Below are 12,905 nucleotides of genomic sequence, written 5' to 3'. Positions count from 1 at the left end.
ACAAGATTTCAAGAAGCACATGGTCCTACCTCCAAAATCTAGGCATTATAAAAGGAGTTTCGATTTTCTCATAACAACCAACTACGTAAAAGCACGACTTTTAGGTAATGGGTACGCCAAAATTTAGCTTCAAATCACATAGATTTTGTTTGATATTAAAAAAACCCAAAACAAAAAGCAGGATTTGTAATGGGTACTCCAAAATTCTTACCTTTAGTGGACCTTTAGTGGCCGCAAACACGGATAATGGGTGGACCTTTTGCTCCTTCAAACCCTTCAAACCTTTCAAACCTTTAGTTCCTCCAAACCCTCACATAGCAACACAGTCGACAGTGTTTTGGTTTTTCCATGAAACTTCGAGAGTCTGCTCCTCCATGCCGATTTTAGGTCATTCATCTTGTCCACTTAAAATGCCATATATTTTACCCGAATGGCAGAATGGTAATATAAATGATCTTTGGTGTTAGTTTAGGGAGACCTTACGCGTGCCTTATTTTCCATGGCTATTTTGGAATTTCATAGTGTAAAATAAAGATATGATGGGAAGTTTAGGTTAGCAATTGTCACGCGCACGACACGTGGTGCATTTTTCATCCTATTTGACGGGAAGACCTAACAGATTGGCCATTTTGAAATAGAGTGATAATTTGAGGGATCATATTAGTACACTTGACAGTTCAAAAACTAGTTTAAAAATAACAGATAGTGTTGGAGATTTTACTACTAAGTATGTAAACCTCTCTCTAAATCGTTTGACTTGCAAAAATGGCTTTGATATTTTATGAACAAACCCTTCGTTAAGACCGTTACATTGCTATGGCTATTTTTAAAGTACTAGAAAGAGAATTTTTTGAAAAGTAAAAGAGAGTTCACATGACTTGACTGGGACTTTTTGTAATTCCTTGATTGGCAACTCCTTTTTCTTATATTTGAGGTGAAATTATTTTTAAGTGGTCATAAAAAGTAACTGATATAATATAAATTTGAAAGAATTCATATGAAAATGAAAAAATATTTATATTGTAGTGATTTTTTTATTTAAATAGTAATAAAAAATTATTGATGTAATATAAAAAGTAAAAAAAAAAAAAAAAAAATTAAATGTTTTAAAGTTAATGTTTTTTTTTTTTTTTTTTTTTTTTGGGAGAAACGAATGAAAATTCTTTTTTAAAAAAAAAAAACAAAAGAAAAAAGAAGAGGACGTTTGGAGGGGGTTGTGAAACAGTAGAATCTCAATATAAGGACTGAGTCTTCACAGGAGTAATACTACACATCATCCCCTTGTCCTCCTTTTGTCACCCCAAAATTGATGTGGCTCTTAAAATTGCCATTGGATCAAAATCTAATGGTAATCTATCATAAATTCAATGGTAATTTTAAGAGTCACATCAATTTTGAGGTGACAAAAGGAGAACAATAGGATAATGTGTAGCATTATTCGTCTTCAAAGTCACAGGAGAATAGTAGTTGTACTTGTACACGTACAATTTCAACGTTAAGATGCAGGCCTACATAGGCTACATAACTTCCACGATGAGCTTCCCACGGCCATAAGCATATATTCCTATATTACACTCTATAAACCTATATCCACCGTCAATATTTCAACTTTTCTGTTCTGGCACACGTGGCGAATAAAAACACCAGTACTGGTGGGTGAGCCATTAATATTTCAATTAACACTGCACCAACCCCTTATACCCCCGGTTGCTTCTCAGCCTTCTCTACCATAAATAAGATACTGGTTCTTCGAGCGCCAAAAGGCCGGCCAAGAGATCTTTTTTTGTTTCTCACTCTCGAGCTCAAGGTACGTACAGAATATCTTTACTACCATGTCAGCGACCAAAGGCTCTGAGGAGCAGAAGCATGTGGCCTTCTTGGCATTCCCGTTCGGCAGCCACCCGCTTACTCGTCTGAGTCTGCTGCGCAAATTAGCGAGAGCTGCCCCAAACGTTCGCTTTTCATTCTTAAACACAGCGAAGTCCACCCGCTCACTCTTGTCAAAATCAACAGCTGACGACGACGTTCCACATAACATTAAGTTCTTCCAAGTGGCAGACGGAGTGCCTGAGCCTGAGGGTCATGTTCATGCAAAAAACCCAGTAGAGGCTATAAACCTTTTCCTTAAGGCCACCCCCGACAACCTCAGAAAGGGTATAGACATGGCAGTGGCAGAGACTGGTCAGAGAATCACCTGCTTGCTCTGTGATGCATTCTTGAGTACTTCTGCTATGGAGATCGCCGAGGATATGAATGTTCCGTGGATCCCCATTTGGTCAAGTTTGCCGTGGTGTCTCTCCGCTCACGTTTATACTGACATCATTCGCGAGCGTTGTGTTGGTAGTGAAACAACAACAGTGGATTTTATTCCAGGGTTGTCCACCATGCGCGTTGCTGACTTGCCGGAGGAAGTGCTGCTCCGGGAGGACGAAGAAGAGTCGCTTTTCTCACGGGCGCTAAGTCAAATGGGTTCCGCGCTACCACGAGCCACTGCTGTCGTTATGGGTTTCTTTGAAGAACTAAACTCTCCCCCTCTCAATCATGACCTTAAATCAAAGTTTCAGAATGTTTTTAACGTGGGCTTTCTCACCCTATCACTGCCAGCACCGCCTTTACCACCGTCGAGTTCGGATCTAACGGGCTGCTTATCGTGGTTGGATGGTAAGCTTAAATCACTATATATTTATTACTGAAGCTTAATTAAGTTGATAGAAATTTGTGAATTTAATAATTTAATCCGGTCGTTATAAATTGATAGTTCCATATGTGGGCTCAAACCCCTCCGTAATGACAGTTAGTTTGATATTATTTTAAAATTGTCAATTATTTCATGAGCTTAATTAAACGGATAAAAATTATAAATTTAATGATTTAAAATATATTCTTTTCAGGTAAAAAATCTGGGTCAGTGGCGTATGTCGGATTTGGAACCATGGCTTCGCTGCCGCATGAGGAGCTGATAGCAGCAGCGGAGGCACTGCAAACAAGCGGAGTTCCATTTCTTTGGTCTCTTAACGAAAACTCAAAGGAACTCTTACCAAGAGGGTTTCTTGAGAAGACTAAGACGCATGGAAAAGTAGTGCCATGGACACCGCAGACACAGGTACTGGCGCACGCTTCTATAGGCGTGTTTGTGACACACAGTGGAGCAAACTCTGTTTACGAGAGTATTGCAAACGGGGTGCCGCTGATCTGCAGGCCGTTCTTCGGCGATCAGCACATGATCGGACGGATAATAGAGGAGGAGTGGGGGATTGGCGTCGGAGTTGAGGGAGGTGTAATCACGAAGGATCGGTTGGTGAAGAGCTTGGAACTCGTTTTGGGAGATGAACAAGGTAAGGTGATGAGGGAGAAGGCAGAAGCACTGAAGGAGGTTGTGTTAAAAGGTGTTGACAGTGCTAAGAAAGACTTAAATAGTTTGGCAGATCTAATCTCTGCATCTTAAAGTTTAAGCAGTTCTTTGGTTCCATGGCATCCATGGCGGTTCTTGGCTTTTTCTACTTAAATAATGCTGAATAAAATATATTATCTATCACTTTTACTTATCACATCTCTTTTAACGTTTGCATAAAGATACATGATTCCTGCACTGTTGTGCAGAGTCAAGAGACAACTTAGTAGGTCTCACTACATGAATTGAATTGTACGTCGAACTTATTTCATGTCTCTTGTCTTTGCACAGGACACATGGCTGTTGCGTAAATATCTATGTAGAGGCCGACAATTTTCATTTGAAAAGCCTACAATTCCGTACGTAATAGCAAGAGGATGCCCACAATAATTGTGCAATAATATTCATTTATTCAGCATATATATATATTAACTAACTAGTTAGATAATAAATTAAGATCTAGTATGTAATATTTATAAACTAAGATTTAAAAGGTTACTTAATATTTATATGTATATTTATAATATATATTAGTATTAACATAAGTAGTTGGTTAATATGTTAGTAGTGTATATCAATTGAAGGTGGGCTAAATTGAAAGACGAAGCTAAGACAAATTTAGTTTTAAAAAATTCAGATTTGAAAACCAAGTCAATATCAAGATTAATGGTGAAAAAAAAAATGACTTATGCACAACAGTTATGCACATGTTGTGCAGGAATGTAGACACATGAGGTAGAACCCATAAAGTGGGTCTCATCCCATATATTTACAATTATGCATATATTGTATACAACTATTTATGCACATATTATGCATAATTATTGTGCAAGAATCATTGCTCAGCCGCGAAAGAGGCGAAAAGCTGAAGGAAGGGTGGAAGAGGAGGGAGGATAGAGTCCTCCCATTGCAGCCAGGTTTCCGTTTAGCATGGAGCAGAAGTTGTCGCACTATGGGTGGCATTAACTTTAAAAAGTGATAAATAATGCTTTAAGTACCGACCTCAGCTTAATTAGACCACTGAATACAGAAGTAATTTTAGTTGCAACAACATTCGGCCCAGGCCCAACAATGGATTTGACGAATCCATTGTTGGTGGTTGGTTGAGGACCCGAGGTTGATTGGTGGGATGGGGCATAGTAATATCGAGAGCCTATACCATAACCATGTCGTTTTGCTATATATATATATATATATATCTTATTAACTGTTTCCACCATTCTCATTACCGCTAACCGCTTTAGTTAGAAAATGTTTTTTATACGGTACAATTAACGATTAATAACCACCCCTTTGAACTATCCTAATTGAGATTAAGTCATTAGTGATTTTAAAGTAGATCAGCCACATTTATTGATATGTTAATCTGGTTTTTAAGTTTTCAAACTTGTATTAGAATCCATGATAATGTAAGACTCTTCACGTCTATATATATATTTTGCAATACAATTACTATTTTAGTATTGAATACCAATGTAAATTAAATATATTATGGGGTAATTACCTTTTCCCCCATGTACTACCAAAAAATGCGATATGCCCCCATGAACTACCAACTTGACCGAAAATGAGCATTTAACTTCCACTGTTACGCACATTACCCCCTTCTATCAGTCTTCCTGGTTAAAATAGACGGTCAAAGACGGTCAACGGTCCCAGCCCTTTTTATCCCCCGTTTTGCCCTTAGCTGCAGTGGAATGAAGAAAAAAATAAAAAGAACAAGAAAAAAGAAAAATAATTCATAAAAAATGAATCAAAAGACAAGCTTCTTTCATTTTCGAAGCTTGTCTTCCATTTCTCTTCCAAACTTTAAACAGCCCTAGAGAGAAGGAGGAGCCGACTTCCAGAAAGAAGAAGGAAAATGTCTTGTTCAATGAATAGCGAAGCAACCTCTGTGGAGCCCATGTGTCGTTGTGGACTTCCGGTACCTTTGAAGACCTCCTTTACTGAGGATAATTTCGGCCGGTTGTTCTACGGTTGTGTTAACTTTGAGGTGAGAATTATTTTTAATAGATCCTCCGTGATTTGAGGATGTGATGGGTTCTTCACTTCTATTTGTAGACAATGGGTAATTTTTTAAGGGTTTGAAAGTTTAGATCTTAGGTCTGGATTCTTGTTGCTGGATTATTATTAATTTTTTTTTCTTTTTTTTGGACAATGGATAACTGAAGTTGAGCTATTTTTTAAGCTTCTGAAGTTGAGCTTTTTTTTAGAGTAATATAGTTATATATTTCGATTATCCAAATTGGATTCGTTATATTTTATGTCTTGCTGTCGATGTAACAACACTGTTTATGGAAAGAAATGGATGATTCACGATATTGTACCAAACTAGAAAACCCTAGATGTTTTTTTTAACATCTACGAACTTTTCAAGATATTGTACTAAACCAGAAAACCCTAGATTTTTTTTAACATCTATGTCCCTCTGATTTGATAGTATGATGAGATTGGATCTAATATCAAAGCTCAACTCAGTTCTCTTCTATTCCTGTTTTTTTTTCCCTCATGGATGGTCCAATGTTGTGCACTAACAATTGAAAATAGCATGTAATATTGGTGCAATGTTGATGGATTTCTTGACTTTGTTGAATATTTTTCAAAACTAATAAACTAATCCTCGTTTATTTTTATGGCCTGTAATTTGAATAGGCCGGTCGCTCTTGTGGATTCTTCCAATGGAAAGATAGTGACATGTGTGACCATGCTAAACGAGTGATGGGTCGTTTGCAACATAGGGACGCGATGCTGAACAAAGAGGTTATAGAGTTGAAGGCCAAGCTAGAGATTGAAGCAATTCGATATGACATGCAAGTGAAAGTTTCAAAGACAACTAGTCATCTTTTGGCATTTTCTTGGATTTTTTTTGTTGTCTTTGTAGCTGTATTTTGGGGCCAGTATCATGGTGCAGGACATTTGTACTACAAACGGCTACCATGAAACAAAATGGCTTGTGTATTTGTAATTTTGGAACTTTGTAATGACTAGTTCATTGGGGCCAGTATCTAGTGACGACTAATGTATTTGGTATCTTTGTAATGAGTAATGGCCTTTTTGCTCTATGAAATGGGATGTTCATTTTGTTGCATGTGATTATATTATTAGTAGCTATCTAAATTTAATTCGGTTGGTAGCTATCTGAATTTATTTTGGTCAGGATTTGTCAGTTCATGGTGGTATTGTTACAATCCAAGGTAGTTCATGGTGGCATTGTAACCATTACATGTAGTTCATGGGGGAATATGCAAATATTTAGTCAAAGTATATAGCATGCAAATTTTATATTAGCATCAACACACAACCCATCAATGTGCCTACATAAATCAACATAACCTGTAATTCTCAATTTTCAACCTGTAAGTATCATATGAACAACTACAGCCAACATAATCAACATAACCAACATAAATCAACATAACCTGCATATTACCAATAACTTGTACAAAAAACCAACATAATCAAGTTTTGTCCAAGTACAAAAAACCAACATAATCAGTTCCTGCATATTACCAATAACTTGTACATAAATCAACATAATCAGTTCCTGCATATTACCAATAACTTGTACAAAAAACCAACATAATCAAGTGTTGTCCAAGTACAAAAAACCAACATAATCAAGTTTTGTCCAGTACAAAAAACCAACATAATCAAGTTTTGTCTAAGTACGACTACAAATTGTTCCTGCATATTACCAACAACTTGTACAAAAAACCAAAAATAGTCCTTTTCCTTCCATACTTCCAACAACCAACAATAATACAAACTGATACATCAAGCAAAGACAGTCTCCAAAAACCCATCAAGGCTGCCATATTGGTCTTTTTCCCTTGTCTTTTGCTTCCACTCGTTGCATACCCTTCTCCACTGTTGGTACCACCACTCTTGTTGCATTTCTTGCTGGTTCCCGAATGAAAATTCCGTCTGCCCTGGCCGGTTGTCGATTGAACACTGCTGGTGCGGTTACTAGTTGACCAGCATCACTTGTGAGGTCAACAGTTGGTATCTCTTTGTTTGGATCGGACTCCTTAAATGTTGCTAACAATCTACCAGACCTCCTGCGAGGTCCAACGTGGGCAGTTGTGGGCTTCCGAACCTGTGCAACACATGATGAGTTAGAAACTAAAAATCTGTTTACCTATAGGGGTGTAATCTGTATTGACTTACAGCTATTTGGTTTCCTTTAGGTGATGCCCGAGTATGCACTGAGGGAGCTGGAGCAGGCTGCACCGAGGGAGCTGGAGTTGTCTTACTCCTTTTGGTAGAAGCAGGCTGCATATGCAACACACAACAATTAGAAATAACTTATATTTGTAATAACTGCACTCAACTTAATGATACCTACACCAACAGTAGTATATGCATGTCTCCTTTTGGGCCTTGAAATAGGTAGTGCAAATGCGGACGACTGTGTAGGCTGTGAAGCATCAGGATCTGGCTGAGAAGGCATCTGAACACAAAAGAACTACAGTTAGTAAAATCATTAACTCGATTGGCAATGACATTTGATTATAAGCATATATAAAACCGAAAACAGACTTACATCATCAAAGCTCAACTCCGTTGCAGTACTCGTGGGTACACTTACTCCTGAGCTACTAAGAGTGGACACTCTCTTCCTCCTAGTGCAAGTCCTAGCGTTGTGGCCAACCGCTCTGCACTTCGAGCATCTCATGGTTACACCACCTTTCCTCATGCAATATGGATTTTTTGGCTCCTCCGGACCCCTTCTCCTAATCTTCTTTGGCCTTCCTGGGGTAGGTCTAACAATAGGTGGATCCACTTCATCTTGGTCGGTTCTTATCCATTGGTCCTCGCTTGGCACTGGGTATATCATTGGGTCGTATGCCTTCCTGTAATTTTCGACACTGTAATACTGATGCAGGTACTGCTCAAGCTTGGATGAGTTATGTAAGATGACTGAGATGGCATGTGGGCATGGAATGCCAATCATGTCCCACTGCATGCACCCACACGTACGATGCGCCAGGTCGACGACAAATGTGCCATAACTGCACTCAACTTCGTATAGTCCATCCCCAGCATAATGTGCAGTGCACTCTGCAGCATCCTTTCCACATTGTTCTAACTTCGCCACTATCTTCGGGCATCATTCCCCAACATACTCCCTAATTCCCTGCCTTTTCTTCTGGTACCACCTCATCAACTTCTTCCTGATCATCTCTAGCATGGTAAGGATTGGCTTGTCCCGTGCTTTGATAATATACGAATTGAAGCACTCACAGAGGTTGTTCATTACCAAATTGCACTTCGGGCCTACGTCGAAATAAGCCCTAGCCCAGGTATGTGGGTCAATCTTTTCCAAGTAAGCATGTGCGCCTGGACTCATCCTCTTCATTGCAGCCATTTCCCGGTCAAATCCATGAATATTATAGGCGGAAGCTGCCTTCCACAACTTGTCCTTCAAAACCAATCCTTTATGCCCATCACCCCTAAAGTTCGCATATAAATGTCTCAGACATATGCGATGCGGGGCGGTTGGTAGCACATCCTCGAAACTAGGAATCAAACCCTAGGCACAAAACAACATAATACAAATAAATAATAAATAATAAATAAAAATCAGTGAAAAATTATGAAGAAACAACAATAATTTAACATTGAAACTAAGCAAAGTAACATACCTTTTGCCTATCAGAGATGAATGTCCACCCATTACTTCCATTTGGACCAAGGTCAGCCACCAATGTCTCTAGAAACCAACTCCAACTGTCCTTATTTTCAGCTTCAACCACAGCCATGGCAATGGGATAAATGTTGTCATTGGGATCTCTCCCAACAGCAGCCAACAGTTGCCCCCCATAGCGTCCCTTGAGAAAGCATCCATCCACACCTATCACAGGCCTACAAGCCTGTCTGAAACCGTCTTTGCATGCTGCCAAAGACATATACAACCATAGAAAAGTAGGTGGGACATCTAAAGTAGGTCGTTCAACTTTCATCAACATTGTACTCCCTCTATTTGTTTGCCTAACCGTTGCACAATAATCCCATAGCCGCTTGTACTGCTCTTTGTGCTTACCTTCTATAAATTCTTTGGCTTTCACCTTAGCACTGTACAGTTGCCTAAAACTGACATCAACATTCCATTTCCTTTTTACATCGTCATGGAGAGCTGTAAGTGGATAGTTTGGCTGTATCTTGAATTTGTGGAACATCCTGTCCGCAATCCACCTAGAAGTTACAATTGAGGACTTGTAACATCTTGTACACCGGTGGTCAGGGTTCAGTGACTTAAGTATAAAAGTCATCTCACCCGGTACCAATGAACCATAAACTCTCCAAGGACAACCCTTGGCATTATTCCTGCAGACTCCAATGATCCGGTCCCCATCATTTTTTGTGAACTGAACATCCTTTCCCCTGAACAAATTGTATTCCCTCACAGCTTTCCTAAATTAAGCTGCTGACTCAAATGACATGCCCACATCCAAATGCGGGTCTTCCATGTCCACATCTTCGAATTGAGAAACCCTAGTAACACACCGAACCCCACTAGTCGCCTCAAACTCCTCATCACTTTTAGGAGGACTTACCAAAACATCACTTCTGGCCAAATTAGAGGATACCTCATCCTCTTCCTCATCATCCAACAATTTAGACGGATAGCCTAACCCACCAACATGAGTCCTATCTTGTTGGGCTGCCTCTTCATGGCCACCATCACCACCCTCCTCCTCACCGGAATCACCACCCTCCTCAGAATCACCCTGCTCATCAAAATAAGAATCACTATCTTCTGATTCGTCAGGTACATCCCATGCATCGTTCTCATCATCACTCATCAATGCCCTCCAGTATGGGTCATTTACATCCTTCATCCTCCTTTCCTCAACTCCATCATCCTCACCCTCTTCAACCTCACTCACATTTGGGACTAATTCATTAGCAGACTTTGAAAAAGTAACTATGTATAGCACAACAAGTTTATGACCTAAAAATACATCAGCCATTTTCACGACATCCTCATCTGAGGTTAACAAAACTAACCCATCTTCTAATTCTTTACCGGCCTCACAATAGTAAACAAGGTCACCTGGATGGTATCCAAATTTTTTAACTACAGTTTCGATCTCAAAAAATGACAGACAATCCAAGTCATAAGGTTCTTCATACAACCCTATATTCCCACCAACATACGTGCACCTATGTCGCCGGTCAAACCGGCCCCCATAATGAACCCTAAAAATCACATCATTGCTTGCCATTGTATATGCCGGCTGCTTGACACTACACATATAAAATATAAACTAATATGAGTATTTACTAATATGTGTATGAGTTGCTTGAATTCATTTCTGTGTTAACTTAAGTTTTTAAGAATTTTTTTTTTTTGTTGTTAGGGCAAATTTTTACTACATGTGCTTACCTATCATCTTCATATATATGAAAATATCATTATGTTATCAAACCCTAGATTAGAGGTATTTTTATTAACTCCAGGTCTAGTATACATATATTTCTGGAAAAGTAAAAAGTCAGTCAAAGTGTTTATTAATTGTTAATGCTTATAGAAGCAGTACTGTACTTTAGATACAAAGTAAAATTTCAAGTTGTAAGATTCTATAGAAGCAGTACTTTAGATAGTAGTTTAGATACAAAGTAAAATTTCAAGTTGTAAGATTCTATAGAAGCAGTACTTTAGATACCTAATTGTGATTATTTAATGGATTAATTGTTAAATCTGTTCTAAACAATTAAATAAACTCATCAGGTTGAACGAAATGTAATCTACACATTTTAGACAATTGTAGACCATCCTATTTTGACCTTTTCCCCCCCTTTACGAAGACATTCGGGACCACCTAAGAGAAGAGGATAAATATAAACAAACAAAGTTGTGGACCACCGAAACATATTTTTTAGTACAAAACCATCCTATTCCCAACGTTTTCCCCATTACAAAGACATTCAGGACCACTGACAAAGGGAAAACACGACAACCGTGCAAGACCACTACAGGAAAAAAAATCAAAAAAAGTAACAAAAAAGTTAAACAATCAACAAAACCATCGACTTTATCGCACAAAACAACAACAACCACACAGAATGTCGGAGTGAAATTTTGCTTTCACTCCGACTTCGACAACAACAACACACTTTCTTATTTTAATGAAAAAGTGAAAGTCGGCCGATACCTGAAACAAGGGTGACCTTTAAGTGCGAATCTGGGTTTGTTCCAATTTTTTTGTACGAATCCGCCGTTCGTCAGGTTCAAAGTGCAAGTCTTTGGTTCTAGAAGATTTCTAGGGTTTCTAAGTGTAGAAGACGGGTTGTGCGGCGCTCAGTGAGTTAGGTCACTCTTTGTCTTAGTTCTTCACGGGGCATTTCAGGTTTTTTGGATGATAAAGTAAGGGCATATTCGTAATCTAACACCCCATCATTTACAATTTCGAACGGTATATTTAGGGAGGGTAATTTCGTCCTTCATTCCACTGCAGCTGAGGGCAAAACGGGGGATAAAAAGGGCTGGGACCGTTGACCGTCTTTGACCTTCTTTGACCGTCTATTTTAACCAGGAAGACTGACGAAAGGGGGTAATGTGCGTAACAGTGGAAGTTGAATGCTCATTTTCGGTCAAGTTGGTAGTTCATGGGGGCATATCGCATTTTTTGGTAGTACATGGGGGGAAAAGGTAATTACCCCATATATTATTGTTAATGTAGAAATAGAAAAGACGTGTAACATTTTGACTTTTTTACTATAAATAAAGTTTTATATTAGTTGTATACAATCAAATCATCAAGCAAAAATGTAGTAAAAAAAAAGCTTTAACTGTAGATGTAGGCCATAGATCGAACCACCTTAATTATCTGACTCTCTTTCTTGTTCTTATCTCTTTCTTATATTATCCGTTCTTACATGATATCAGAGTTATAAGTGTTCGAACTTGTGAATTTAATTTTTTTTGTTTTTTTCTCTTATCATTTTGTCTAGGATTTACAATTATATCAGAGTGAGGATCCATCCATTTATCTCCAAGTTTTGCTTTAGCAACTAGCAAATCAGGATACACATTTTATACAATGTACTTTTATCTCGGGGCACTCTTGCAATGATTTGACGTCATATATGCAGCAGAATTTTGTTAAAATTTATTTTTAATGTAACATCACATAAATAAATCACCAGAGCTCTAAGCAATAGCATAAACATAATCTCATTCATTTACACAATAAATATTCATCATTTCAATCTTATGCACAAGTCAAAATCTATCCATACCCATCATATTAGCCACATACATAATATATATATATATATATATACCACATGACACATAATGTCCGACAAGTCATAATCAAAACTATACAACCAAAATAGACCTCATGAAGAAAACCTGTATCCACTATATTCAATTATAGTGACTTTGAGTGAGAGAAACAATATGACACCTATAATTCGATTTGGTAGGTGATTGAGGCAATTTTATGCATAGAAAACACTTGAAAACAGTAAAAATAGTTGGTATGTATACAAGCTTAGCATCTTA

The 12,905-nt window shown here is 38.2% G+C and overlaps 2 protein-coding genes across 2 annotated transcripts; both read left to right on the top strand.

Moving 5' to 3' along the window:
* The first annotated feature begins 1,723 nt into the window (after positions 1–1,723).
* On the top strand, positions 1,724–3,545 carry LOC133882385 (anthocyanidin 3-O-glucosyltransferase 7-like). The gene is made up of 2 exons (XM_062321539.1): positions 1,724–2,661; positions 2,892–3,545. Exons 1-2 carry the CDS (start codon positions 1,833–1,835, stop codon positions 3,443–3,445), a joined length of 1,383 nt encoding a protein of 460 aa, XP_062177523.1. The 5' UTR covers positions 1,724–1,832; the 3' UTR covers positions 3,446–3,545.
* Positions 3,546–5,226: 1,681 nt separating this feature from the next.
* LOC133881485 (uncharacterized protein At1g43920, Chloroplastic-like) lies at positions 5,227–6,383 on the top strand. The gene is made up of 2 exons (XM_062320424.1): positions 5,227–5,384; positions 6,044–6,383. Exons 1-2 carry the CDS (start codon positions 5,253–5,255, stop codon positions 6,329–6,331), a joined length of 420 nt encoding a protein of 139 aa, XP_062176408.1. The 5' UTR covers positions 5,227–5,252; the 3' UTR covers positions 6,332–6,383.
* Positions 6,384–12,905: the final 6,522 nt, after the last annotated feature.

Source organism: Alnus glutinosa, chromosome 11 (genome assembly GCF_958979055.1).
Source record: "Alnus glutinosa chromosome 11, dhAlnGlut1.1, whole genome shotgun sequence".
In the NCBI taxonomy this organism is placed as follows: Eukaryota; Viridiplantae; Streptophyta; class Magnoliopsida; order Fagales; family Betulaceae; genus Alnus; species Alnus glutinosa.
This window is presented reverse-complemented; position numbering and strand designations above follow the sequence as displayed.